The 26,145-nt window shown below is 46.2% G+C and overlaps 1 protein-coding gene across 1 annotated transcript; it reads left to right on the forward strand.

The window, feature by feature from the left end:
* Positions 1 to 1,046: 1,046 nt before the first annotated feature.
* ZDBF2 (zinc finger DBF-type containing 2) lies at positions 1,047 to 24,632 on the forward strand. The gene is made up of 7 exons (XM_082222538.1): positions 1,047 to 1,319; positions 9,275 to 9,381; positions 10,038 to 10,089; positions 10,255 to 10,306; positions 13,806 to 13,905; positions 15,513 to 15,640; positions 20,988 to 24,632. Exons 3-7 carry the CDS (start codon positions 10,038 to 10,040, stop codon positions 23,854 to 23,856), a joined length of 3,201 nt encoding a protein of 1,066 aa, XP_082078664.1. The 5' UTR covers positions 1,047 to 1,319; positions 9,275 to 9,381; the 3' UTR covers positions 23,857 to 24,632.
* Positions 24,633 to 26,145: the final 1,513 nt, after the last annotated feature.

Consider the following 26,145-nt stretch of genomic DNA (forward strand, 5'->3'; position numbering starts at 1 on the left):
GGGCGATCTTAAAATGCTGGCGGGCGGCATTTTAAAATCGCCCCGGGACAGCGGAGGACTTCTCCGCTGTCCGGGGCGATTTAAAAGCCCCTGGGAAGGCAGGCAGGGGGGACAAAGACTTTTGCCCCCCGCCTCTTCTGAAGGCTGGCGGGGGGGCGAAAGTCTTTGTCCCCCCCGCCTGCCTTCAAAAGCTGTCCGGCCAAGGCTTCGCGGACCTCTCCTGCCTTCAAAAGCCGTCTGGGATAGCGGGAAGCTATCCCGGACTGCTTTTAAAATGCTGGCGGTGGGGAGCAAAGCCTTTCGGCCCCCGCCAGCCTTCCTGGACCTCTTCTGAAGGCCGGAGGGGGGGGGGAAAGGCTTTGCTCCCCACCGCTAGCATTTAAAAGAGGTCCCCGGAGATTTCCCTATGGGCTTTTGTCTTGCGAAGCAAGCCCATAGGAGATTTGTTTTGCGAAGCGCCTCCAAAACGGAAAACCCTTTCGTCTAGCGGGCTTTCCGTCTTGCGAGGCGTTCATCTTGCGGGGCACCACTGTAAAACTAGTTTATTGATGATAGGAGAGGCAAAGAAAAAAGGCGGGAGCAGGACTAATTCCTCACGCACACGAAACAGCCAGCAATATAGTCCTTGCTAGATTTCCTCTCATGTTCTGCAAAGGCTAAAAACTCCCCGTCTCATGTTTGACAAATGAGGAAACCTTTTTGCCCCTCAGGGTCTACAAATGTGAAAAACTTGTGTTGTTGTTTTTTTACTGAAAGGCTGGGGAATCTGAGGTTTATGGTTCACACAGGGGTAGAGCAACTGCTCCCCAACGACGCAGGCGCCCGCCTTTAACGGCTTCCCGAGGCCTGAGGTAAAAAACGGTCCTTTGCCCCTCCCTCAGCGAAGACCTCGCGCGACGCTAATTCCCGCCTTTCTGGCCGGGCGACCAACCGCGCCAAAGGCTCAGGAGGAGAATGGGGGGGAGGCGTGGTCGTGCGTCGTGGACGTCACCGACGTCGTCATCCTGGTCTGACGGAGGGAACTGGCGCGCACGCGCACTCCCACCCCACCGTTTGCGACTCTGCAATGCGCGCTCCCGGCCGCCCCCTAACCAGCCGGGGACGTGGAACGCGTTTCCCTCCCTTCACGCTTCCCTCAGCCTCCGCCAGGCCTCTCTAGGAAACACCCAAGCCAGGGCCCCACCCTCCCTCTCTTTCTGTGGTAACCCGGAAGAGGAAGCGGCGGCCGCGCCCTTTGACCCAGTTCTTAGCGGAGTGGGGGAGGGGGAGGAAAAAAGGCAAAGTCGCGACGGAGGCGAGGAAGGAACCCCGGAAAGAAGGTGGGCAGATGGGGCGGCGGGGAAGGGGAGGGAGCCGAAGCCGGCATGGAAGGAAGGGCGCGCAGATTACGCGCAGGCCGCGGTCTTAATCCCCGTGCGCGCGCGCGCGCGCAGGGGGAGGCGGGGCCTCCTGGCTGCTTCCGGAGCGCGCCTTCAACCGAACCCCCGTTTGCTCTTTTTATCTTTTATTCCTCAAAAATCCCCCCCTTCGCGGTTCTTTCAAGAGACCAGGTGGGGTGGGGGGAGGGGAAACCCGCCGGGCGTCCTCTGAACAGCTGCGCGGGAGGCGCGGGCCCCCGTTTGGGTGCGCCTCCCCTCTGAGGAGGGGTCCCGCCGCCGCCGCTGCTGCGGAGGAGGAGGAGGAGGAAGGAGAAGCCGCGCGAGGCTGCCCTGCTTCAGGCCGCGTGTGGAGGGGGAGGCTCACGTGGCCATGTGCACCCCGCCACCCAGCTCAGAATAAAATGATTTATATATATAAAGCACATAAAGCAATCGGGCTAACCAGCCTTGGCCCTGACTGGCTTGTGTCCATGTTGTAGGAACTATGGTCTTCCTTCCCTAGCCTTAATTCTACTGGAGGATCATTCTTAACTTCCACTGGAGTACAGTGGTACCTCGGGTTACATACGCTTCAGGTTACATACGCTTCAGGTTACAGACTCTGCTAACCCAGAAATATTACCTCAGGTTAAGAACTTTGCTTCAGGATGAGAACAGAAATCGCACAGCAGCAGCGGGAGGCCCAATTAGCTAAAGTGCTTCAGGTTAAGTACAGTTTCAGGTTAAAAACGGACCTCCGGAATGAATTAAGTTCTTAACCCGAGGTACCACTGTATCATTCTTTTTGTCTTTTGTACCTATCATTTTGTCTTTTTGTACCTGGAGAATACAGTGGTACCTTGGGTTACATACGCTTCAGGTTGCAGACTCTGCTAACCCAGAAATAGTACCTCGGGTTAAGAACTTGCTTCAGGATGACAACAGAAATCGTGCAGCCGGAGGCCCCATTAGCTAAAGTAGTGCTTTAGGTTAAGCACAGTTTCGGGTTAAGAACGGACCTCCGGAACGAATTAAGTACGTAACTAGAGGTACCACTGTATTTCTTTCTTTCCACTAGAAGATCATTCTATCCTTCCACTGGAAATTCGTTAGTTATTACCTTCCTTCCTTCCTTACAATGGAAGTTGCTGCTTTCCTTCTGCAGCTCATTCTATCCTTCCCTCAACTGAAGGATCTTTCCTTCTTCCTTCTTTCCACTGGAGTTCCTTCTATCCTTTCACTGGAGGATCATTCTTTTCCTTTCTTCCTTTCACTAGAAGATCATTCTATCCTTCCACTGGAACAGTGGTTCCCAGTTAGCTAAGTAATGCAGACCCTCTGTTTTTCAAAAGCCAAGCTATGGATATTTTGAAAATGTGATATCTGTGGTAGTTTTTGTTATGTGAAAGATGCCACCATACCCTCCAGCATGTCACAGCACAAAACCATGATGCGTAGCTGCGCTTCTGTGTGAGAGCACGGGGCCCAAAATGGGATGTCCCGGATAGTTGACAGTTGGTGATCCAGCCTCTGTCCACCAGTTGGGAACCACTGCACTGGAGGATCCTTCTGTCTGTCTGTCTTTCCATGGTAGGGTCATTCTGTTACTGAGCTCCAGCCTTCAGGGTGAAGTGGGACACACAGGCTGAGTGCCCTGGGAGGTCTGAAGAAAACAATACCGCCCTCCCTTGTGCATTAGTGTGTTGCATATGTTACGCACAACCCTCCAAAGGGAAGGAAGCCTGTGGGGCTATGCTGTGTGTGAAGAAACAGCTATGTGTGGCTTGCGTGAAGCACCCAGACACGGTATCTCTAGCTGTCACCATAGTTTGCCCAAACTAGCTGTTCTTTTTCGTTGTTCAGTTGGTGAAGTTTGTGTAGAAGTTGACACAGCTTTTAGCATAAGAGACTAATATGGGCAGGAGGACAGTGAAGAAAGATGCGCCTCAAGCTGGTGCTAGAAAAAGATATTTTTTGTTTTTATGAAATATCTTTCACCGGTTTTGTTCAGTGGCAAAGAGCCTGTGTGGCATATTCTAGTGCAGAAAAGGAAGGCAACTCAAAAATATACTGTATTACGTATACAAGTGGGGATTCTGCAACAAAATGCTTCAATGTGTCTCCAATTTTTAGAAGTGATCTTTGAATATATTTTTTACTTCCCTGCCTGTCTTAAGAGCATACAGTTAAGTCAGGGGCTCCCATTCTTTTCAGACATAAGGAAAATTGAGAAACTGTCAAGGGCACCACCTGAAGTAAAAGAGGATGCCCCCGATTCCCCCCCCCCTTTAATTGGGATAGGCATGACCACTGTATGCCATGTTGCAGATTCCAGGCTCAGCTGCTGGCTGTGAGCCCCAAGCCATATGAGCAGAAAGCTATACTGCTACATGGGGAGGGGCAGTTTCTGGTAAAAGCTCAATGGGAAGTGTTTTTTCATGAAACCTGGTGAGGGGAGTTTTTTAACCTCATGGCATTAAATCTTCCCCATCTTAATCCCACCTTTGAGAACACAGAAGCTGATCCTTTTTCTCCACCATTTTCCTTATTAAAAAAAGCAGACAAACTGAAGCCCTCAATACTGTATTTTGTAAGGTCCTTATCTGGTCCTTTTTGTGGATTTTAAAAACCGTTTCCCCCCCCCCCCTTTTGATTTACAAAATAATACACTAACACACATCTGAGAAACCCCCCTGAATCTGTAGGAACCATTTATATCAGGTGTCCCATTTTGACTTTCTAGCTGTCAGGCACTTAACCATCCAAGACTGATATTGGAGGGAAGAGTTGGAAGGAAAGATTACAATACGGATACTACTGAGATACATTTGGCGTAGTGAGTCAACAAGTTGTATGGGTCTGTTCTGGTCGGGGACAGAGGATGGCGCTGGGGGGGGGGAACTGTCGTTGCGCCACTCCTTGGTGTGTGGAGTGCCGCAGGGTGCGATACTCTCCCCGATGCTTTTCAACATCTTTATGTGCCCCCTCGCCCAGCTTATCCGGAGTTTTGGTTTGGGCTGCCATCAGTATGCTGATGACACCCAACTCTATCTGTTGATGGACGGCCATCCTGACTCGGCCCCAGACACACTGATCAGATGTCTGGAAGCTGTGGCGGGATGGTTATGTGGGAGCCGGTTGAAGTTAAATCCTTCGAAGACGGAGGTCCTTTGGCTGGGTCGGGACTATATGGGATTGGGGGGGCAACTCCCATCTCTTACGGGGGCGCAATTAGTGCCAGCACCGTCTGTTAGGATTTTGGGTGTAATCTTTGACACCTCCCTTTCCATGGAGGCACAGATTGCAGCTACAACAAAGGTGGCATTTTTTCATCTCCGCCAAATTAAGCAGTTGGCTCCTTACCTCTCTCGCCCTGACCTAGCCACTGTGATCCACGCGGCGGTCACCTTCAGACTTGATTATTGCAACTCACTCTACGTGGGGCTGCCCTTGAGACTGATCCAGAAACTCCAGTGGGTGCAGAATGCCGCGGCGAGGCTACTTATGGGGTCCTTGCCACAGGATCACATTCACCCGGTGCTTTACCAGCTGCACTGGCTCCCGGTGGAGTACAGGGTCAGGTTTAAGGGGCTGGCTTTGACCTTTAAAGCCCTTCACGGCCTAGGACCCTCATACCTATGGGACCGCCTCTCCTGGTACAGTAAGTCCCACAGAGGACCTTACGGTCTTCAAATAAAAACATCTTGGAGGTCTCGGGCCACATGGCGGTTAAGCTGGCCTCAACCAGAGCCAGGGCTTTTCCGGCCATGGCCCCGACGTAGTGGAACGCTCTGTCACAAGAGACTAGGGCCCTGCGGGACTTGACATCTTTCCCCAGGGCCTGCAAGACACAGCTGTTCCACCAGGCCTTTGGCTGAGGCACAGTCTGATCCCCTCCTTCAGTAATCCTCATAGAACTCTAGCCCAATGGTTGCCATTAATTTGACTCTGAACTGATTTTAGAATGAATTGATTCTAGAATGTATTACAGTTAACTGATTATGATTTTATGTAAACTGTCTTATTTTTACTGTTGTTAGCTGCTTATTTGGTGAAAGCAACACTCTGACCTACTCTATTAAGATGTATGTGTTTTCAACTGTTATCAAACCTCATGGTGGGACTGGTGTTGCGGAAGCACTTGGCTGATTTGAGTGATATAGGAATATCACCAATATGCTTTCTGGCAGCTATCATCTTCATACTGTGAAACCAGATTATGTTACTGGCAGTGGGTAAGGCACAATGAGTGACTGTAACAGGCCTGTTTGCTTAAATTCAAGGCTGCCCCAATAATGTATACAGAAGGAGTGGGGATTGTTTTTGAAAGCAAAAGGGGGATATGGGTAAGAGGAGCTGAACTGTCTGTGCTCCTGTGACTTGCCCCCACTATTCTCCCCTTCTAGGCATATTTCTTTCCGGTGAACTCAGTTTCAGAATCTGGAGGTGGGAGTTCAGGTAATAGCTTGGGGAAGTCAGTCCCTTTTGCTTGTACAGTGGTGCCTCGCAAGACGAAAATAATCCGTTCTGTGATTCTCTTCGTCTAGCGGTTTTTTCGTCTTGCGAAGCAAGCCCATTGATGGATTAGCGCTATTAGCGGCTTTTAGCGGCTTAACTGCTGATCGGATCAGCTGATAAGCGGCTTAGAGGCTTAGAAAAAGGGGGGGGAGGGAAAAAAACCAGCAGGAACTCGCAAGACATTGTCGTCTTGCGAAGCAAGCCCATAGGAAATTCGTTTTACGAAGCACCTCCAAAACTGAAAACTCTTTCGTCTAGCGAGTTTTCCATCTTGCGAGGCGTTCGTCTTGCGGGGCGCCACTGTAATGTTCAGCCCCCGCTTTCCAATTTTATACATGTTGAGAGCTGTGTTTGAAATTCACCAGGCACATTTTGCACCTGGCTTTCAGCCACTTGCAACCAAATGAAGATTCCAGGGTGGCACCCGACATCTCCACCATCTGGAGGTGCATGCCTGGGGATCCTTTGATCTTGACTGTGTGCACGCACTAGCAACACATCCTGTAGAATTCTATCCATTATACAGTGGAACCTCTACTCACGACCACAATCCGTTCCGGAGGCCTGTCTGGAAGTCGAAACGGGTCGCTGGGAGAGGCGCCGTTGTGCGCGAGCGGCTATCACCCGCTTCTGCACATGCGCAACGGCAATCACCACTCCTGCGCACGCAAACCCGCCGGTTACTTCCGGGTTTGCCGCAGACGTTGGGTGAAATGGATGCGAGCTGAGGTGGACATAAGAAGAGGTTTGACTGTATTTTATCTGCACAAGGAGAATGAATTTCAAGAACTAAAACGTTGTTTTGAAAAATACCACTTTTGAGGCATCTGCTCCAAAAATGGCAACTAGGCATTGTTTTGGTGACTGTAACCCTGGTTTAAGGAGCATTTTGGTGCTTAGCTTGTATATCTGAGTTTCTAATGCTGGCTGAGAGCAGAAGTGATTGATTTGACCGTTTGAGCAACAGTTTACAGCTTTTTCAATTACGTTCACAGGTCAGTTTATTGTTGAAGGAGTAACTGTCTGGAAAGTTGCTCCAGAATTTTTGTATTGCTCGTACAAAGAATGATACAGACAGTGAGACTAATAAAGAAAGCAAATGATAGTCTAATTGAGTCATTCTTTTTTCTGTAGCTTAACTGGTGACTTTTTCCCTTTTTTGTGGGAGTGTAAACTGAACCTCATCCAATTAATTACAATTTGATATAAACATGAATAAATTTGCCATGTTTTGGTGAGTGTTTGTGTTTCTTGTCTGCCAATATTTTGTACCCCATAATACCTGTGGTGTGATTTATCTCACATTCAATATGAGCTGGAATTTAGCTGCCTCGTGCTCTAGTATCATCAGGTTTTTTGGGTTTGTTTTTTATTGACCACATGAGACCATGCAATTAACGATACTTGTCTCATTTGCAGCCCAAGCCTATTAATATTTACTTGGAAGTGGGCCTTGCTGAATTCAGTGGGGATTACTTTCCAAGGGAGTGTGCATAGGATTGAAGCACAGGATTGATAGATAGAGTCCAGATGGTAGACACCATGCAGTCTATGTTTATGGTTCTTCACAGCGTAAGCAAAAAAAATACACAAGTTGAGAGGGATGAAGACCTTAGAATTGTGGAATCTGACTACGTCCATATCAACACTGAGCATTGAATACGCTTTAGACAACTAAAAGAACAGACTGATAATCTGATGGTTGTCAAAAGGGACCCGGATTCAATTAATTAATTAATTTGTTAGTTGCGTTATATTGCCAGCCAGCCAGACAACCCCCACCCCCACAGTGATACACGAAAACCAAGAGGGAAAATAAATACATTAAAAGCATTCCACCCGCTTCTAATAGGCCACAGATACTTAAAGGTCAAATACCTGGTTCTAGAGGAAAGTTTTTCCCTGGCGCCTAAAGATATATAATGATGGTGGTGCCAGGCGAGTCTCCTTGGGGAGAGCATTCCACAAACGTGGAGCCACTGCAGAGAAGGCCCGTTCTCATGTTGCCTCCCTCCAGACCTCTCATGGAGGAGACACACAAAGAAGGGCCTCAGATGATGATCACAGGGTTCAATTTGGTTCATATGAGGAAAGGTGGTTGTTGAGGTGTTGCGGTCGTGAGCCATTTAAGGCTTTATAGATCAAAACCTTCCTTTCCAGTTGGGCTCATTACTCTGTAACCTCTGTTTGCTGTGCAGTAGAAATGATGGTATTTATCTTACTTTTCCGAGATACTGTTAGCACTTAAACTGCTTTGACTTTGACCCATTAAAAAAAACTTCAGTGGTTCAAGTGGCAAGATGATAAACTGTTAACATTAATTCTGGGGTACAGAATATATATCAATAAATCCAGTCTTTGATATGTGTAATAATTGTTTTGATTTTGAGAAGTTAAAAGTTGATGCTTTCAAATTCATTTAGTTTTAAAGTTGTGATTTCCCTTACAGAATACACGTGCTCCTTCATTTTTTTGCCAATAAATTTTTATTAAGTCTTTAAAAAAAATAAATCAACAAATTTAACAAATCTCAGATTAACAATTAAAAAAAATAGATTAATTTCCAATTTAATATATCCTTAAGAATTCCCACCTGTCGTTCCATGGTGTTTTTAATGCCTGCCCTTTCCTACAAAGAGATCTTCTCTATTACACAACCTGATAATCATTATTATAATCTTTCTTCCGTTGATTAAACCTCAAAAAAAGAGCTGCACTCTTAAAAAAGTTCGTCTTAATCTTTTACTTTACTGTTTTCATATAATTTTACTTTTAAAAGCCATCTTTAATCAAAACTCTTTTTCCTCCCCCTTCGTTCCATTGCTGCGGGTGCAAAGATCTAGTTGCAAGTTATTGCATCCTATTTGGAACCTCCCTCTCAACGGTTGTTAGCATGTTGGGAATCTTCCTTATTACTTTCTAACTTAGCATCACTGCCCCCGACATTCCACCCGAATCCACAGCAAGTCCTTACATTCCAGTCATCCCCAACATTCTTCTCTATAAAACTGCTTGGCTTTCTCTTAATTTTGGTAGATCAGATCCGTAAGTCCAGCCACAGTCCTTCCGGGCCAGATTCCATTTTGCATTTCTCATTCAACCAGACAAAACGAGTTTATGTTTACATTCCTCACTTCCTAACTCCCACCCAACAGTCTCTTCCACTGGGATTTTTCCTGTTAAAACTGTTCTAGCAAAGTCATTGCAGTTTTTACATTATAAAAGTTGCATTGTATCCAAATGTTTTGTTTTGATGCTCCTTATTGCAACTTAATCTTGATGCTCTTTACCCTCTGACGACAACAGGGAAGGTAGCGATTTCTCAACAGCTTTATAACTTTATGAACTATCTTCAGCTTCATTTTTTTTAAAAAAAATGTTGTTGGGTTTTTTTACAGGCTGTCAATGACAATGAAAGACGAATCCTACTCGGCAAACAACTTTTTACGTGAGAGATAGCGTTTGAATCCTACTCTTCAAGTGGATGTGAAGGACAGCAAGAAGGGTAAATATTCACAAGTGCATGGTGATTTTAGTTACGTTTATCACAGAAAGATTGGAATACTTCAGGTCATCCTTGTATAACTGAAATTTGGTATTACCTTCCATCTAGACTCTAGGATAGTCTAGGCCCAGTACTGATTTGGGGATAGTGCCTGCAAAGGCGAGCAAGAAGGGATTTTTGGCCATTCCCACTAGAGACAATCTTAGTGCCTTTTAATAGGGTTTGCTGCCATTTTAAAATAAGAACCAGTGATAGATTCAGTCCTATAGTGATCCCATAACCGTCTTTGACAGGCTATAATCTCAACTCATGTCTCAGTTTGTAATTTAGTTAAGCCTATAAATACCTTATTTGGATGTGTGCATGGCCTATCAGTTTACTGTTTGCTTTCCTTGCCTTCCAAGATCTAATCCTTATGAAAGCAGTAATATCTCATGGCAGCAAAGGTCTTAAGAGTCTTAACAAAAAATAGAGTGAGTAAGCTCATTTTCTAACTTAAAAATGCAATTCATTTTAACTTTTTAAAATAACGTTGGAGGCAATTTTAAAGTTAATCTGCAGCAGTGTTCTTGATATGGCAATGTTTTACTGAGCAAACATCTTGGAAGTGCCTTTGTGTGTGCTCAGCTTTTCTCTGCATCGATTTTATTTTACAGATGTTTGATCGAAATAAACAAGCCGATGAAGCCTCTGCTGCTTCAGCACAAGGTAAGGCTCGTATTTAATGGGGGAAACCCACATAATCAAATCATTAGCATCTGCTTGAAATGTATCTTTACTGCATTGACAGTTAATGAAACTTGGGGAGGAGGGATATTTGTTGGCCGGTTTCCCTTTCTATAGATTATCTTTTCCCCACCCTCCTTCTTACAGATATAGAAAGAAGAGGTAACAAAGGCTCCTTGCAACAGGAGAGAGGTAGCAGGTGAGTAAGATTAACGTGGAATTACATTGAAGCTGTATTCTTTATACTTTATACCAGGCATAGGCAAACTCGGCCCTCCAGATGTTTCGGACTACAGCTCCCATCATCCCTGACCACTGGTCCCGTTAGCTAGGGATGGTGGGAGTTGTAGTCCCAAAACATCTGGGGGGGCTGATTTGCCTATGCCTGCTTTATACATTAACTAGAACTTCCCATTTGTGGTCAGTGTCACCCACCGACATATGGTTGACCACGTTGAGGATGCTGGACTAGAATCATAGAATCCTAGAGTTGGAAGAGACCACAAGGGCCATCGAGTCCAACCCCCTGCCAAGCAGGAAACACCATCAGAGCACTCCTGACATATGGTTGTCAAGCCTCTGCTTAAAGACCTCCAAAGTAGGAGACTCCACCACACTCCTTGGCAGCAAATTCCACTGTCAAACAGCTCTTACTGTCAGGAAGTTCTTCCTAATGTTTAGGTGGAATCTTCTTTCTTGTAGTTTGGATCCATTGCTCCGTGTCCGCTTCTCTGGAGCAGCAGAAAACAACCTTTCTCCCTCCTCTATGTGACATCCTTTAATATATTTGAACATGGCTATCATATCACCCCTTAACCTCCTCTTCTCCAGGCTAAACATGCCCAGCTCCCTTAGCCGTTCCTCATAAGGCATCGTTTCCAGGCCTTTGACCATTTTGGTTGCCCTCCTCTGGACACGTTCCAGTTTGTCAGTGTCCTTCTTGAACTGTGGTGCCCAGAACCGGACACAGTACTCCAGGTGAGGCAGGACCAGAGCAGAATACAGTGGCACTATTACTTCCCTCGATCTAGAATGGCCTGATCTAGCAGGCTCTTCTCACACTCTGTTCTGTTGAGTTAAAAAAAGACAGTGGCACCTCTGGATGCGAACGGGATCCATTCTGGAGCCCCTTTCGCATCCTGAAGCGAACGCAACCCGGGTCTGCGTGTGCATGGGTCGTGATTCGCTGCGCATACGCATGACGTCATTTTGAGCGCCTGCGTGTGCGCGAGAAGCAAAATCCAGAAGTAACGTGTTCCGTTACTTCCGGGTCGCTGCGGAGCGTAACCTGAGAACGCTCAACCTGAAGCATATTTAACCTGAGGTATGGACTGCACAGTCATCCCTCGGGTTGAAGTAGCTTCGGGATGAATATTTCCGGGTTGCGCTCCACGGCGACCCAGAAGTAATGGAGCGCGTTACTTCCGGGTTTCGCCCCTTGCGCAGACGCGTCTTACGTTTACAGTGGTGCCTCGCTAGACGAAAAGAATCCTTTCTGTGATTCTCTCCGTCTAGCGGTTTTTGCGTCTTGCAAAGCAAGCCCATTGAAGGATTAGCGCTATTAGAGGCTTTTAGCGGCTTATCTGCTGATCGGATCAGCTGATAAGCGGCTTAGCAGCTTAGAAAAAGGGGGGGAGAAAAAAAAACCAGCAGGAACTCGCAAGACATTGTCGTCTTGCGAAGCAAGCTCATAGGAAATTTGTTTTGCGAAGCACCTCCAAAACGGAAAACTCTTTCGTCTAGCGAGTTTTCCGTCTTGCGAGGCATTCGTCTTGCGGGGCACCACTGTACTTCCAGGTGTGAATGGGGCTCCGGAACGGATCCCATTCGTATCCAGAGGTACCACTGTAATTAAATATTTGCACTAGCACAGTGGGACTCCCTCCCCCCTTGGGTCCCTTACAGCATCCCCTAAACTGCTCCAGTATGTACATTCAAGGGAACCTCCAGATCAGATTTAGTGGGTGTGAAGGGAGGAGGAGAAAATTGCACTGATGGAACTTTTTCCTTAGCACTACATTGAAAGCAACCCAAATTGTGTGCAGGTGGGGCCTCCTTGAAACAGCCCCATTTGACCTGGATGCTCAGAGGCCATAGAATGATGACTGACTGTTATGGCTGGGGGAGAAAAATAAAAGCAGAAAACTGGGTGGGAGAGGGGAATGGGATGGAGTGTCATGGAAGAAGGTATGTCTAGCTGCCTCTCTGGAATACTGAACAGGAGCACTCCACACTGCAACATTTTGTTGCAGGTTCTGCCTGTATTTTATAGCAAGGCATTTGGAGTATGGGGAGGCAGAGGGAGACGGCACTGTTTAAAATATAGCAGTGGGAATAGGGAGCAGAATGGAAAAGAATTACCGTATTTTTCGCTCTATAGGACGCACCCAACCATAGGACGGGGGGAGAACCATAGAGGGGGAGAACAAGAAAAAAAATAATCTCCCCCTCTCTGCACAGCGCCCCGTCAGCGAAGCGGCAGGAGAAACGGAGCCCCTTCCATTTCTCCTCCCGCTTAGCTGAAGGGCCGACTACCCTTCAGCGAAAGGAACCCGAAGCCTCCGGAGCGCAGCGGGGACTCCTGCCGTGCTCTAGAGGCTTCAGGCAGCTCTCATTGAAGCCTGGAAAGCGAAAGGGGTCGGTGCGCACTGACCCCTCTTGCTCTCCAGGCTTCACTGAAGGCAACCCAAAGCCTCCGGAGCGCGGCGGGAGCGCTCCTACTGCGCTTCGGAGGCTTCACGTTGCTATCGCTGAAGCCAAGGAGCCTGCATTTGCTCCATAAGAAGCACACACATTTCCCCTTAATTTTTGGAGGGGGAAATGCGTGTCTTATAGAGCGAAAAATACGGTATTTGATAGAATTCTTTTTGTTTGCATGCATATTCCATGACTGCTTTTGCATATTCCATGACTGCTTTTGCAGTCCGCAAAAAAATGGATGATTGTATGCAGTCAACAGTGAATTGTTCTTGAAGCCTTTCTCCCAATCCGGTTGACTTGCTTGCACTGCTTGGAAGCTTCCCCACTCTGTGACTGAAATTTTGCTGTTCTGCATTTGTTACAGTTCTGACTCAAAGCTACTTTCTTGACACTTCTATCCTAGGAAATAATGCAGGATTAGCTTAAGCTACTTTCATTAACAATCCACTTAGCTGGAAGCGTCTTAATGGCCTGTGATGTTGATCAGCATTGATAAATGATTTTTGTGAATTAATTTTAAGAGCCCATCTCTTTGGGTCTCTGAAATCCTTGACAAGTGCTGTATATGAATAATGTAGTGTAGCTGTAATGCATCTCGATATGTTACCAGTTCATAACAATCTGAAAAATGTGTATGTTCCACAGAGTCGTTAGAAAAAATGCTAAGTGCTTTCTACCTCCCCCATGGTCGAGATGAGGTTTAGGAATGCTTGTTCAATGCAATAACATATTTTAACCGCTTCAAAAGTGTAATGATTCTGAACCATTACTTTTTCACTCATCTAATATAGGGATGAATATTTCTTGGGTCAGAAAATTTTATATACGTAGAGGTGAGGCCATACTGAATTTTACTTATGTGTGGTTCATTTTGACTGAGTGTGGAAAAAGTAACATGAATGTTGTTTTAATAGCAGCCCTCATCTGGGTAGGAGTCTAACTTCTCTCTCCCTCTGAAAACAGCTGGTTATATGAAAATTTCTATTTTTCATTTTAAGCACGCAAGCACCAGAGCTGGCTGGGCCTGGAGTACCTGTCGTACAGAACCGGCAAGGCTATTGCAACTGTTGCCATGTACACTACAGTAATCTTGAACAGGTAAGGACTTAACTCCAACTGCCATTATGGGAACCTTGGTTTTCCATTATCTGTCAAAGGGCTTGATCAGCTGTTAGTTTTACTCGATTGGATCTAAAAGTTTAAAAATAAAGAATGAGAACATTGTTTGACACAGCCAGTTTCATTTTTAATCTTCAGCTTGATGGTGTTTGCACTAAAAAAAAATTTAGGTAATAGATCTGTAAACAGTGGCTCACTCCCACATTCACTGCAACTTAAGAAAAGGGTGTTTGTGAAAACGAGTAGAGTTCAATATGTGCACTAGGTGTAGAGAACAGCCCCTCTGTCCAGCAAGTCCCACTTTTCTTCATCTTCCTTAGCGCTATCACCTACAGTGGTACCTCTGGTTTCGTACTTAATTCGTTCCGGAGGTCTGTTCTTAACCTGAAACTGTTCTTAACCTGAAGCATTAGCTAATGGGGCCTCCCGCTGCTGCCGCCGCCACCGCGCGATTTCTGTTCTCATCCTGAAGCAAAGTTCTTAACCTGAGGTATTATTTCTGGGTTAGCGGAGTCTGTAACCTGAAGCATATATAACCCGAGGTACCACTGTATTTCTCACTGCTATCATTACAATTCTTGGGCTGGGCTTGAACTGTTGAGAGAACTTGCATTCCACTGCACAGGATACCATGGAAGAAGATGCTCGTGTGGCTAGTAGAACATTTAGGCAAGGAAAACTTGTGCCTTGGAAGCTGGGGGTAGAGAGGTTAAATACATCTGAGAAGTGGAAAAACTTCCTTAAACCTTAGGAGGGAAATTCCATTGGCCTAAAGGGCAGAGATGCAGAACCTCCTCCTGCTGTTTCTCCAGTACCCATTCAACTGTCTTTCTATTACCATTTCTTACTCCTTAATTTTGGCCACTTCCACACCTCACCCTTGTTTCCCCCAGTTATGTGCAGTCTCTTTCTTTTGTCCCCCATCCTCTGCTGCAACTGCCTCCTCCCACCCAGGTTTCTTTGCTTCTAGTGCAGGGGTCAGCAAACTTTTTCAGCAGGGGGCCGGTCCACTGTCCCTCAGACCTTGTGGGGGGCCAGACTATATTTTGAAAAAAAAATATGATGCAAGAGCATCACGAGCCCCGGTGGCTGCTTACCTGTGTCTTGCGAGCGGCAGGGGCTGGTGGCGGCGGTGGAGGGACGATGAGCGGCCTGCGAAAGAGCTCCGGAGAGGGGCTGCTTAAAATGGCGACCGCTCGAGCGCTGCTGCTGCTGTGGCACCAACAAAGCCCAGCCCCCTTCCTCCTCTAGGCAGGGCAGGGAGAAGCCAGGAGGAGGCGCCACCGCCATGTGAGGGAGAGGGAGATCCACACAGCGATTCCTGGACCGTCCGTGGGCCGGATCCAGAAAGCAGTTGGGCCTGATCCGGCCTGCGGGCCTTAATTTGCCAACCCATTCTAGTGTTTGGTTGGGAGGGGGAAAGGAGAGATGGGTAGCTCTGTGGCAACTTTATCACATGTGTTCAACTGGCATCTTTTTCTGTTCATTTTTTTGGGAGTTACCCTTATCTTGTATATTGTAATGAAAACAGTTGTTAAGTTTTGATAGCTGATTAATATAAAGCATCCTCTTCTTCCCTCGTTCAGCACGTGTACAGTACCCAGCACAGGCACTTTGCCACTTACCGCAGGAATCGTACGGGCACAACTAGCCTGATGGAGCGTTTCTTGCAAGATGTTTTGCGGCACCATCCCTATAGATACCATGATAACAGGTAAAATACCCAGGTTTTTTTTGGCTTGTCTAACTTTTATAATATATATGCAAGGTAGTGTGTTAAACTTCTTAAATTATGGAATTTGCAGCAGGTTTGGTCCTCTGGAGAGGGAACATTTACCTGGAGACCCTCGCTTCATACAAAACATGTATTTAGCTTAATGGATTGTTTCATATAACTGCACTAATTACAGAGCTTTTAAATTTAATTGGTAGAATAAATCAGCACAATTCTATGGTTGTGCAATCGTCGCATGATACAGTCATGCAACAAACCACATCCACGGAAGCATTTGTGCAAAAGGGCTTACCCCTCTCCACCCTACCCCCCAATTTGACTTAGGGGGAGTTGGACTCAGAAGAACCCTTTAGAACAGCACGGGGGGGGGGGCATTCTGTCTGGTAGGGTGCAGTGCTTGCACAGACAGAATGATTGCAATAGCATGAGATTGAATTCTACTCAAAGAGATGTTGTGTGCAAATTTGGCTCCAGATCCCCGCATTTATTTTCTGGGGTCTTTCAATTTATCTGGATGGTGTTATTTCAAATGATACCTGGAAGGAATATCTTGGCAGAGAAAGCTGAATGTCCAGATCAAGGCCAGCAAAGGTATAATGTAGGAATTTTGCTGTGAGAAGTGACAAGGGACCAAAAATTAATCCTGATTCTGTTTCGGAAAACTGAATTGTGAAAATTTATTCTGTCTGCTGTGAACTAGGTTCTGCCATTTTTGATGAATTGATGAGAATGCAAAAATGAATTATGGGTGTGTGAGGGAAGTGCACAATGGCTGCAGTTTGGCATCACACTAAACCATAGTTGAGTGTAATACAAGCTGGAACAAGCTGCAGTGAGCCTTGGTCTCCCATCTCCTCCTTCTGTGTGGTTAAGGAGAAGGAGTTTGGAAGCATTGGCATCTGCTTTTGCTTAACCACATTTTTTTCATGCTACCTGTGATTTGTTTGAAACGAATCAGCTTGGAACCATAATTACGGAGGCATTTATTTAACTGGGTGGGAGAACTGCGCAAACCTGAGGCTCACTACAGCTCATCCCCATTTCTTTGTGTAATTTCACCACTATAAACGGAGCTGCAACAGACATCCAGAAAAGTGAAGGAAATGCATAGGTCTCTCTATCTTATTTGTATCTGTCTCCCCCCCCCCAGGAGTATCTTTTCTGCCTGGGGCCTGAGTGGGGATCCTGAGCCCCAAACCCAGTGTTCTCTGCTGAGTCCTATCAGGATTCCCCATCAAGCAGCTGGCACAAAATGTGCCTCGTGGGCTGCGTTTAGCACAGTAGGGAACCAGTTGTGCAGGCCCTGAAGCGGAGCCCAAACAAAGCTATCCCATCTTTTTGAGGGATGCTGTATTGAAAACAGTGGGCTATATCCAGTGAGGGTCTTCCACCCCCCAAAAAAAAAGCTGGTTCTGAGGCATAGCTGCCAACCGTCCCTTATTTGGCGGGAAACTCCCTTATCCCAGCGCTGTGTCCCACTGCTGTCCCGGATTAATGATGTCCCTTAAATTTCCCGGGTTTCAAAGGAAGCAGCTCCTCTCCCTCCCTCCCTGCCGGCTAGGCTCCAACTGGGTTGCTTGGCTGCCTGGCCCGCCCCCCTCCGGCCTCCTCTCACCAGCCTCGGCCCCCGGGAGCCCCTCCCCACCGGGACTGGCGGGAGCCTAAGGCTCTTCCGCCACCACCCTCCTCGCAGCTGCCAAACTGAATGTCTCTGCCTGGGGCCTCCCCTCTGCCTGCTGCTGCCGCTCCCGCTAAGCCGTACTGCGGCTGTGCCGCCGAAGGACCCGGATGAGATGGGCAGCCTGGCGCGGCCTATGAATTGCTGAGGAGCCTTGAGAGGAGAGCGAGGGCAACGATAGAGAAAGCAGTTCCGAGAGAGGAGGAGGCGGTGGAGGCGCGGGCAGGTGTTCCAAGAGCTAACCATAGAGGGGGAAAGCGGAGGAAGGACTGCATGTGCTTCTCCCATAGATTTGTAGTGGTAGACTAGCATAGATGGTCTGATCTGTGGGTTTACTTCGGGCGCTATTCCCCCCCCCCTTCCTCCCGCCCCGCCTGATGGAACTGAGAGCTGCAGATGGAGCACGAGAGAAAGATACAGAACTGCAGCAGCATCTTCGTAGCTTGGACTTTGTTTTGTGCGAAAAGTGGTTGCTGCTTGTAGTTATTTAATTGCAGTGTTTCATCAGCTGGTGTCTTGAGCAGCAACCTCTGGAAACGAAGGGCTAAAAACCGGCGCTGCTCTCCCAAATTATCTGGTCCCTTTTAACTTCGTATTTCAGCTGGTTGACTAAAATCCCTTATTTTGGCTGCTGATCCCTTATTTCCGAGGCTGCTGGTCCCTTATTTTCAAATCTGTAAGTTGACAGCTATGTTCTGAGGGCAAGCAGGGGGCAGGAAAGGAAGAGGGATTTCCATTGTGCCGAAGGAAGTCTCTTGCCCCAGCAGAGCTGCAGTGATGGACCCAGCCCTGGGATCCGGTGCTTTCATTTTCCTTCTTTCCGTTTGATTTTCAAAGTATGTCAAGAGCAAAATCCCATCTGGGCATCAGCTGTGAGGCCACCATTGGAACTTCTTAATAATAAACTCCTGGAGTGAAATAAACACCTGACTATTCTGGGTTAGCTATAATCACATCACTCACATGTGGCAGCCACGAGCCAGGGAATAGGTTGTTCTAATGAGTGCAGACTAAAATAGTATTTTGCTCTGGTACCTGATATATTATTTATAAAAGTTAGCGTAGAAGGTTTTATTCCTTGGTGTTTCATCCATCATACTTTTATGTTATGTGCTGTATTGATGGCAGGGAGGATATTTCTGAAGACTGCTGTTTCATGCTGCTGCTATTTCCTTTCTGAAAAGACAGCGCATCAATTCTTAGACTGCAGGATGCTACCAGAACATAAGGAATGTTCTTTGGTGTCTGTTGAGAAGCTAGTATTTCATTCACTGATATGGTTTATCAAAGACTTGAAATTAAAAGATACAAAACGTCAAAAAGTCCAGGACAAAACCAGCTTTTCTGCCAGAACGCAATTCTGAGCAGCTGCCATGCATCTAAACCTTTCATTCCACTTAGATGGTTCGTGGCTGCTATGAGTGCTCCCACACACTCGTAGGAATGCGTTTTGTTTTGCCTTTGTTCATTTTTCTGCTTGAGAGGCGTTTGAATTTTTAACACATCTCCCCTTTGCTGTGTTGATTTTAATGGAATTTCAGCATCTTGCAAGGCTATCTTGATTCTAGCTAGTATTAGAACAGTATGAGGACAAGGAAGCTGCTGTAAAAGCTTCTTTCAGGGCTATCTGAATATAAACTCAGACATATAAAATGCACACGAGAGCATAATTAGTGCAAAGACAAACCTTTTCTCAACCATTAGTGCAAAGCAACACTGATGGTTAACTGCCTGCATCCGTGGTCAGAAACATCTGGCCTTTATTCAGGTAAACTGTTCGGTATGAAGGAAAATATCAACCCTTTGTTTAAGTAGGATTTCCCCTCTCAGATCTTTTGACATTTGAATGCAACCATGGACCTGTGTACCTAGTCACTGAATGGGGGCACGGTTAGTAATCAGTTGAGAATCTCATTAAAAAATTAGCCCATATCATTGCGAATATTGGCTGCAATGACAAGAACACTCCGGGTTAGTTTACAGAAAGGGCAAGGACAAGGGGTGAGAAGAATTCATCTACACAGCTGTGGATTAAGTTTATGCGGGTTTTACAGGCACAGTGGCTTGGATCCTAATTTTTCATTCTGTAAACAGAAGCTCCTTCTGCTCATGGAATAAGAGAATTAGGATCCTAACCAGTGGCTGTACAATAAGATACACACAATACAGGAATATTCATGTTTTTGTCACAGGAAGATTATTCAGAATAGAAATTCGTGCTGTCTTAGGCGTCTAATGCAGTTCATGTCTGTGTATAAACTGATACTGGGTATAGCTTATTTATATTCTTGTTGATACACTTTAAAAAAATCTGTCTTTCTTTAAATTGAAACCTATCAAAGTAGCATTTCTAATTCTACAATGTGTATGCATTGCTTCTGTGCTCTGGTCCTCATAGGCAGCCATTAACTGCATTATTACATTAAGCTTCCCTGCCTCAAAGAGTGTCTGCTATAACAAAGGCTGCCCAGCTGAAGGCTCATATTCTTTCTTTTATTTTTATTGTCCCAACATATCCTTCCCCAGCGCTCCAGTAGCTCAGAAGAGTGTTAATCATTGTGGCAGAGAGTTTTGGCACTAGTAGTAGTTCTGGGAACAGTGCTGCAGTTTTTCCTATGCAGCAGAATCTCAGTTCTTCCCTCACCATTATACAGTAACATTAAAAGGTAAAGGTACCCCTGACCATTAACAGTACAGTAACATTAATGGGCTTTAAATAAAACATTACCGTCCATGAAATTCAGAATTCAAACCTGTAAGTTATGGGGCAGTTATTAAGGAGTGTTTTTGTTGGTGGCCCAATTTGACTTGCAGCTGAAGTTCTGATTGTACTGATGATAATAATAATAATAATTTTAATAATAATTTTTATTTGTACCCCGCCCTCCCCAGCCAAGGCCGGGCTCAGGGCAGCTAACAAGCAATAATAAAATCAAGTTGAATGAATACAACTCAAAAACAAAATTAAAATACAACATTAAAATATTGAAACATTAAAATATTAAAATGTAGCCTCATCGCAGGAGGAGAAAGGAAAAGAAAAAAGAAAGAGCGGGAGGGAATCAAATTGGCTCCAAGCCAAAGGCCAGGCGGAACAACTGTGCGGAAAGAAATCAGATCCTGCAGGGCCCTGGTCTCATGAGGCAGAGCGTTCCACCAGGCCGGAGCCAGTGTTGAAAAGGCCCTGGCTCTGGTTGAAGCTAATCTAACTTAGGGCCCAGGACCTCTAGGGTGTTGCTATTTATGGACCTTGAGGCTCTCCGTGGGGCACACCGGGAGAGGTGGTCCCGTAGGTACGAGGGTCCTAGGCCGTGAAGGGCTTTAAAGGTCAAAGCCAGCACCTTAAATCTGACCCTGTACTCCACTGGGAGCCAGTGCAGTTTGAAAAGCACTGGGTGAATATGCTCCCATGGCAGAGACCCTGTGAGGAGCCTCGCTGCTGCATTCTGCACCCACTGGAATTTCTGGGACAGCTTCAAGGGCAGCCCTGCGTAGAGCGAATTACAGTAGTCAAGCCTGGAGGTGACTACTATTAGAGCAGTTCTTGTTTTATTAACTCTTGGGGCTCTTAATCCCATAGCTGCAAACCCCAGTTTTGTGCTAAGTGTATTTACAACGTTTACGTGAGTTTTCTTCTCCCTTCCCCAGACCGACTCACGACGACATACCTATCGGCAGCTCCCAACCTCTTCCCAGGAATGAGGCTCTTTTGCCGGTGGAAGTGCTGGAGAAGGAAAGTGCCATTAGCAAGGGAGAAGAACCGAGCACCAACAGTGCATTGACTGCAGAGTTAGGCTGCTTCACTTCCCAGAGGTCACACGAGGAACTGAAGAAGGCTCCTGGACCAGTCACACTTCTCCATACGCTAGAAGAAAGGGGAAAAGTGCACAGCCAAGGAACTTCACAGCAAACTATAGACATCTCCAGCAGTACAAGAAATCATGTTGCAGCAGATGGAATTCCGACTGAAAGTAGTAGCCATAAAACCCCACTTGCAGCAGTGAACCCCTTACCTTGCCCATCATCCATTAGCCACTCACCACCCCCTCCAACGCTTGCAAAAATTGTGAGGCATTCAGTAATACCAGATTCGGCTTCACAGAACAGGTGTGAGCAAACCAAGCAGAGCATATGCGATCAAGATGGATTACTGATTCCAAAATTGAGCCCCGTTTTGCAGTCTCCCCCAAGAACTGTTTCACATTCACAAGATGGATTACCGATTCCAAAATTGAGCCCCGTTTTGCAGTCTCCCCCAAGAACTGTTTCACATTCACAAGATGAGTTACCGATTCCAAAATTGAGCCCCGTTTTGCGGTCTCCCCCAAGAACTGTTTCCCATTCACAAGATGGATTACTGATTCCAAAATTGAGCCCCGTTTTGCAGTCTCCCCCAAGAACTGTTTCACATTCACAAGATGAATTACCGATTCCAAATTTGAGCCCCGTTTTGCAGTCTCCCCCAAGAACTGTTTCCCATTCACAAGAGAGTCCTGTGTGTAATCAAGGCAACTCTTTAATCTCAGGTCAGGTTTTTTTAAAACAAGGTGGCTTACAGGCTCAGGATGAAACTCAGATCGCCGACTTCTGTCTCAGGGACACCAGCAACCCCGTGGGTACCGGTAACTCGCTGAGTTTTCCAGCAGTTCCCCAGTTTTCAGGGGGGAAAGGAAACCAGCTGAGCGGAAGCGCGGAAACTTCTGTAGATGAAATCATTGACAAAGTCATTCTGAGACACTGCTGTGAAACTTCTCCCAAAGAGTCGCCTCTCAGAGACGAAGAGACGGACCCATGCGTAAATCTCCTGTCGCTTCTGGACCACAACAGTGTTCATGGATCCGATGTAAGCTTTGATTGTGATGCAAATGCTCAGTCAGGAAGACACCTGCCTAAGGCAGCTGTTAAAAATCTAGAATTGCTCAAAGAGGTTCAAGTAAATTTACAAGATGAGAAATATGGCTCCCAGCTCAGTTCCATTCTTCAAAATAACTCTGTGCAGCAGACAACAGAACCAGAACCAGATGTGTCCATTCATCATCAAGAACCAGTTCTCCCAGCTTTGCCCCATGTGCCTCCTTCCTTTGTAGGAAAGACGTGGTCCCAGATCATGTACGAAGATGATAGGAAAATTGAAGCCCTTGTGCGGGATTTCAGGGAAGGTCGCTTCCGCTGCCACTTTAATTCCAAGTCCTTGGCTAATGGTGCAACAACAAGGAAGAAGAAGGAAGAAGAAGAAAGGAAAATCGGTGCAATTGCAGCAGAGGAATTGGAGGCTGTGTCAGATAAAGGCCTTCCGGAATTTGGCTCTGACTTCAACTCTCCTGCTGCCTCAGAAACACAACACATTCCAGAAACAGTAAAGAAGCCTCAAAAAAGGACTTGGCGCCTTGCCTCAAGATGCCAAGTAGTCAAGGTTAGCCGTGGCACACAAACTAGCTTGCTGAACTATCCCATAGTGAAACACAAAACCATTAGAAGAGACCATGAGCAGCCAGATCCGAAAGGTTACTTTGTATGGTCAGAGAATGAGAAGACACCCACCATGAAAACTAGACTCTGTGCCCTCAAGCTTCCTGAGTCTTACACCAAAATTCTGAACCCTTTACAGCCCCAAACCACAGTCTATGTTCTTTCCTGTCCAGAGATGAAATTGTCTAGGAGCAACACTGAAGACATTCCCAGAACGAGAAGATGCTACAACTCCACAGATAGTAAGGACTCCATAAGGTACAAATACAAACAGACTTCTATTAAGTATTATGACCCACTGACGAACCGAGTTTTAAAAACTCCTCCCAGGAGTGTCGCTGGGGAAAAGGCAAAGAAGGCTTCACATGTCCGGCAGCTATTCAGGAGTCTTAGCCTTGATGCAAACGGGAAGAAGCGAGCCGATGCGCAGTATGAATGCATAGCACCAAAGTCCTTCAATTCGCCAGATTTCAATGGTTCGTCAACACCTCTCGCGTTGGATCCAGTTAAGGAGAAAGATGAGAATTCAAGTCATAAGACGGATGACTCTTCTGTTTCCCCGGAGAAGTCTGAGTGTCTGGTATGTAGCAGTTCAGAGAAATCCTATAAGCACCTAGTTCTTTCACCCCTGAACTCCCACCGATCCCAGCGGGACGGTGACTTTAGGTTAACTCCCTTCAATAGGCAGAGGAGAAAGGACAGTAGTCGAGAGCCAGGGTTTTCCAAAAAAGCTGCAGGACTAGCCATTGTAAGGCGTTGCCTCATTCGGAGAGGGATCCGGAAGCAGCCACCCAGGACTACAACTCAGGCAAGGGAGGGGAGGATGAGAAAGATTTATTGTGCTGCGAAATCCTCTGGCTTGTCCATTTCCAGGCATCAAACAAAGAAAGCTACTGTAGCAAAGCACCTTAAGAAAGAAAAGCTTGATGCTAAAAAGTTAAAGGTGACAAGCAAACCCAAGGGGACACTTTTGAATGACGCAGCCATTGTGGGCGTGGACATTTCTGAAGAGAGGCAGGAAACCACTCAAGGGCTTCTTCCAAAGTAAAAAATAAAGGAAGTTACTGGAGGCAAGAATCTGCTTTGCACTGTGAAGTGTTTCCCAAACCACACCGACATGGATGTTGATTTTCCCTACTAAGAGGCACTCGAGAACAGGCCGAAGAGGTGGAAAGTGGGAGGGCTTTTCAGAAACCTTTTGCTGCGCCAGAGCTAGAAACTGAACAAGTTCAAGGTCCGACAACAAGCCAACATGCCTACAAACTGTTCACGTTGCTGCTCTGGTGGCATGCTGCACATTGCACTGTTCTATTATGTAAAAGTTACAAATATATATATATGTGTATTTGTTTGTTTGAAAGCACTAAAAGGTCCTGTTTAATAGGCTCCCTTGCATCTTTGCCACAGCAGAGAAATATTGAACTTGAGTTGTACATTATTCTACCTGAAGGGAATGTAGTGCACTAAGTTTCGGAAGTGAATACATTTGCCTTGTACATAAGACTCAGCTTTTCATACCTAGCTGACAAGAAACCCACCAAAACTTTACTCCACAATGGCTTGCGTCCCTTGAGCAGAAGACATCCCTTGCATGTGTGTGCGAGGCTCACCGGTCCTCCCCCCTTCCTTGTCTACAGCTCTACACAGGCACCCTGCTGCTCTGGAGGATCCCCAAACATCTGGAGTCAGTTTGGGGGGGGGGACTGCAGTTGGGAAACTGGACACCCTCACGACGTTAGCAGAAGTGCCTTCAGCTTGTAATGTGTGGTCTTTGGATCCAAGCCCAAGAGCTATGATCAAAAAATTAAACGGAATTGTATTTCAGTGTAATCTGTGACAAGCCATATAACACAGGGGGGAAAATCAGTGAGACTGTCACAGTAGGACCTGCATACTCCAAAGTAAATTCCCGTTGTTTTCAGTGGGGCTTATTCTCAGGTAAGTATGCATATAGGATTTTGCTGTCCTGGACCACGCGCACTTTCCTTGGGGTAATTCCCACTGAACACAACGGGACTTGCTTCTGAATAAGCATGCACGGGATGACAGTGGTGCCCCGCAAGACGAATGCCTCACAAGACGGAAAACTCGCTAGACGAAAGAGTTTTCCGTTTTGGAGGTGCTTCGCAAAACGAATCTCCTATGGGCTTGCTTCGCAAGATGAAAATGTCTTGCGAGTTCCTGCGGGTTTTTTCCCTCCCCCCTTTTTCTAAGCCGCTTATCAGCTAAGCCGATAATCCGCTAATCCATCAATGGGCTTGCTTCGCAAGACGAAAAACCGCTAGACGAAGAGAATCACAGAACGGATTCTTTTCGTCTTGCGAGGCACCACTGTACACTGTAAATTATGGGAAGAAGTATAAGACTAAGTAGAAGGTTTGCGAAATTACTCTCTAACCCACCCACCCCCAATTGTGTTGGTTTTATCTCTGCTGATGTGCACTCGTTCGTGCTGTCCCCCCTCCCCACCTCTACCCCTTTGAAAGCAGATTAATCTACGGCTTCCCAGGGCCACACCGAACCGTTCATCCAGAATGCTGCACACCAGCAATATTTCTGTCCCCTCATTGAAATTAAAACTACACAGGGATTTTAGAATGGAATAGATCTCTTATGCCTGGTTTCTCTGTCACCCCACAGCATAGTTGTGAAAATATTGGGAATGAATTAAAATAAAGCTGCCGCAGACAAAAGTTCTGAAAGATGCTCCTTCGCATTTTAAGTCCAAACAGATCTACAGATATCGGTTGAGGAAGAAATGTAGGTTTGCCTAAGAAAATAATGGACAGGGATTTTTGTTTGGCTTTTATTTCATTTAAAAGCTTTTTTTTAAAAAAAGTGCATATCCCTGGAGATAGAGAGTTAAATCCAGTAGTGTCCTTCCACCTGTGGGACAGACAGAATTGATGAAACAGATTCACCCCAGATCTGCTTAGGTGTGCTGCAGAAATTTGTCCCAGAAGGTTGGTGGATATTCCAGAGCAGGGGTGTGTTTGTGTGTGTGTTACTTGGGAGGAAGAGAGGAAGTCAAAGCCTCACATGGCATTGAATGCTGCTCTTAGGCTATTGTGGTTATGCAAAACATTTTTTTAGATTAGCTTCCCTTCTCTACATATGACCCACCTGGATTTGTTTTAGTCGACAAGTCTGTTTTCTGGGAAGAGACTTTCCAAGCAGGAATTGACATGAGACTGAATGTTGACGCTGTCTTTGACACCCCTGGCTGTTAGGACATTGTTTCCATGTGAAGTACAGCACCGTTCAGTATTAGTGCCTCAGTCATTTGATAATTCTGACTAACAGAAAAGTAATTTTTAAAACAGAAGTTCTTTCACTG

The sequence above is a fragment of the Podarcis vaucheri genome (genome assembly GCF_965113315.1).
Source record: "Podarcis vaucheri genome assembly, chromosome: 1".
Classification (NCBI taxonomy): Eukaryota; Metazoa; Chordata; class Lepidosauria; order Squamata; family Lacertidae; genus Podarcis; species Podarcis vaucheri.

What these genes read in the sequence shown, in the direction of transcription:
- ZDBF2 (XM_082222538.1), top strand. Translation starts at nt 10,038, where the DNA reads ATGTTTGATCGAAATAAACAAGCCGATGAAGCCTCTGCTGCTTCAGCA. An exon ending in CAACAGGAGAGAGGTAGCAG is followed by an intron (nt 10,307 to 13,805) that starts GTGAGTAAGATT and finishes TTTCATTTTAAG; the next exon opens with CACGCAAGCACCAGAGCTGG. An exon ending in ACTACAGTAATCTTGAACAG is followed by an intron (nt 13,906 to 15,512) that starts GTAAGGACTTAA and finishes TCCCTCGTTCAG; the next exon opens with CACGTGTACAGTACCCAGCA.